This window comes from Acyrthosiphon pisum, chromosome X (assembly GCF_005508785.2).
Source record: "Acyrthosiphon pisum isolate AL4f chromosome X, pea_aphid_22Mar2018_4r6ur, whole genome shotgun sequence".
Classification (NCBI taxonomy): Eukaryota; Metazoa; Arthropoda; class Insecta; order Hemiptera; family Aphididae; genus Acyrthosiphon; species Acyrthosiphon pisum.
Window position 1 is genome coordinate 58,141,483 of NC_042493.1, and position 2,578 is coordinate 58,144,060.

At 26.5% G+C, this 2,578-nt stretch overlaps 1 protein-coding gene across 1 annotated transcript in view; it reads left to right on the forward strand.

Annotated features, from left to right (window-relative positions):
* The first annotated feature begins 893 nt into the window (after positions 1-893).
* Positions 894-2,578, forward strand: part of LOC100575565 (facilitated trehalose transporter Tret1-like) — a 46,612-nt gene continuing 44,927 nt past the window's right edge. The window contains exons 1-2 of the mRNA XM_029485206.1: positions 894-1,087; positions 1,227-1,362. Of these exons, the coding sequence (XP_029341066.1) occupies positions 1,052-1,087; positions 1,227-1,362 (172 nt within the window). The 5' untranslated portion in view covers positions 894-1,051. The remainder of the gene's footprint in view (positions 1,088-1,226; positions 1,363-2,578) is intronic.

Here is a 2,578-nt window from a genome sequence, read left to right on the forward strand (position 1 = left end):
AAAAATCAACAGAATGAATAGATTTAACAAAAATAATGACACCGTAATTTTAGTTTTTTGAAAGCAACTGGCAATTAATACAACTACTGAATTAAATCCAAATATTCAACAAACTAAAACTAGCATAATTTTCAAAAGATAGAATCTAATAATAAAAGTCAGAAACAACGCTTATTAAATTGATATACAGATCATATATTTTAAACGATTATTTACACAAATATAAAAATATATTAGTTATATAGGAGCATAGATGCTCCTTCGTATAGACAATAGACATAATACGTTATTTACCTGTAGCTGGTATTCAAGTGGAACATTTTTATACATTATAATATTAACTGTTGAGGGATTGGCAAGTACCTACGTGCAAAAAAACCAAAAGCTAAATCATAAATTATGTGTTTATACTATTTAATAAATATGATGCGAATGGACAATGGTAATTATTCTTGTATTATCGCTGATATTTACTAGAGCTCTCCACCATGTCAGTGGCCGTGCAAAAATTAAATTTACAATATTACAAATATACTGTGAATATTGTACAGATAATGAATCTCGACGAGGTGCTTGATACAATAATAATAATTATAATATAAATAAAATAATCCACGCAATACGTTCAGATGATGTGTACTGTACGTATAATATTATGATATTTCCAAAGGTATAGTATTGTTTATCTATTATTTTATGAAAAACAGAGAAAATTGATATATTTCACTGACATTTTATTGTGTTCGCCACCCTGTATTAAAGATTATAATTACTAATCTACATTGTTTTCGAATTTTAAGCTTACGTATTTCTATCAAGTGGTCTTACTGATAGCCAATCTAATTTCTATACTGGTATATAATAATTTAACTACTACTAATTTATACTTCTGACTTAATTAAATTTCTGGTGTGAGGTTGATTCCTGCATAAGGAGCCAGCGTGTCAAAATCTATTATAGTTTTAATATAAACTAAAATCTATTAGTGAACATCTATATTAGTTTTAAAAAACACAAATAAATATATTATATATATTTTTTTTTTATAAAAATGAAACACGGACAGTTAAAATGTCATCTAAAACTTGTGGGTATAAAAAAAACACCAAAAAAAAATTATATATTTATTTTAATTATTATATAACTTTTAAAATGTATGTTTTAATGATATTGAAAAAGTACAAAATATTATTCTCGTCTAACTTTATATTTTGTGGTACATTTAGATATTCTGTTCCACCACGATCTGCTTCACTCAATTTCTGATTGGCTGTTCGTATTCATTTTCATCTACACTTGTGGCACAACTTCGAGAACCTTCGTCAACAATACATTTGAGTATCGAAGAGGAATCTTGGATAAGTATGTGAATTATTGGACATTTGTCATAATAATATTACTATATTACCTAGGTACCTATGTTATAGATACTATATTTTTTAAATCATATCGTTATAGGTATTTGAGTAGAAATGAATTTTAAAATGTATTCAAATACTTTTATTTGTTTTGAATACTTTAATATTGGCTTATTTTCTATAACAATTTTGGAATTATGTAGTAGGTACCACAAATCTATAGCCTATACTACATAAAATAGTATATTATCAAATATGCACTATTCACAATTTAAATGTATATTTAAGTTACATAAGGTATATGGTATGGGGTTAGCGAACTGACTCTGGTCAATCTAATACAGTCTATTCGGAATAACTTAAACCTCGACAACCTTTTTTTTTATTCCGCATGAGATTGGTTAAGTTAAATTCAAGTTCATTATCTTGAAGCGATTTTTTATCTCCCTTTAACTTCGAGTTATCGCGACTCAGCTGTATATTAAACCGTGTACCTACCTATATAATAGTTAAGTTCTAAAATAACTCTATGCCAACATAAAATATGTATCTAATAAATAAAATTGTATACCTCCAATATGCCTGTCCTAAATAATTCATTTTTTCACGCATCTTCATCTCTAAGTTAAATGTAATTTATTTGTTTATTAAATGTTTAGACTCTCAGCAGAACATGAACGTATTGGTTATAAGTACAATGACGGGTATTTCGCTTATTTCTGTATCATAATACATCCTCTTAGGGATGTAAAAAAGCTTCAGTCTTAAGAACGGTATCTAGCAGACAATTTTATCTAATTGGTACTTTGTGAGAACTGCGGAAAACCAGAAATATTTAAGCAATGCCAGTTTTTGACAAAATAGATGAATGAATAACAATATAAATATAGGTACCTACGAACTATAATTTTTCACAAAATATTGATATTTTGTATCTTTTTCTAGACCTGATATAGTTTTGAAAATATTTTTGTTCTCTTTGAGCTATTTATAGACATTTGAGATTATCGCCGTTTATTTGATTTTTACATAATTTAAATAGGTGTTTATGTTTTGTTTTACAATACTTAATTACAATATGTATTTGAAATACTCGCTAAACACACTATTAACTTTTAAATACTTAAACTTTTTAGTTTTTAGATTTAGTTTAAGATTCAAAGATACATCATTATGCAAGATTTACCGCGAACCTATAATTCACACTGTTTAATAACAAT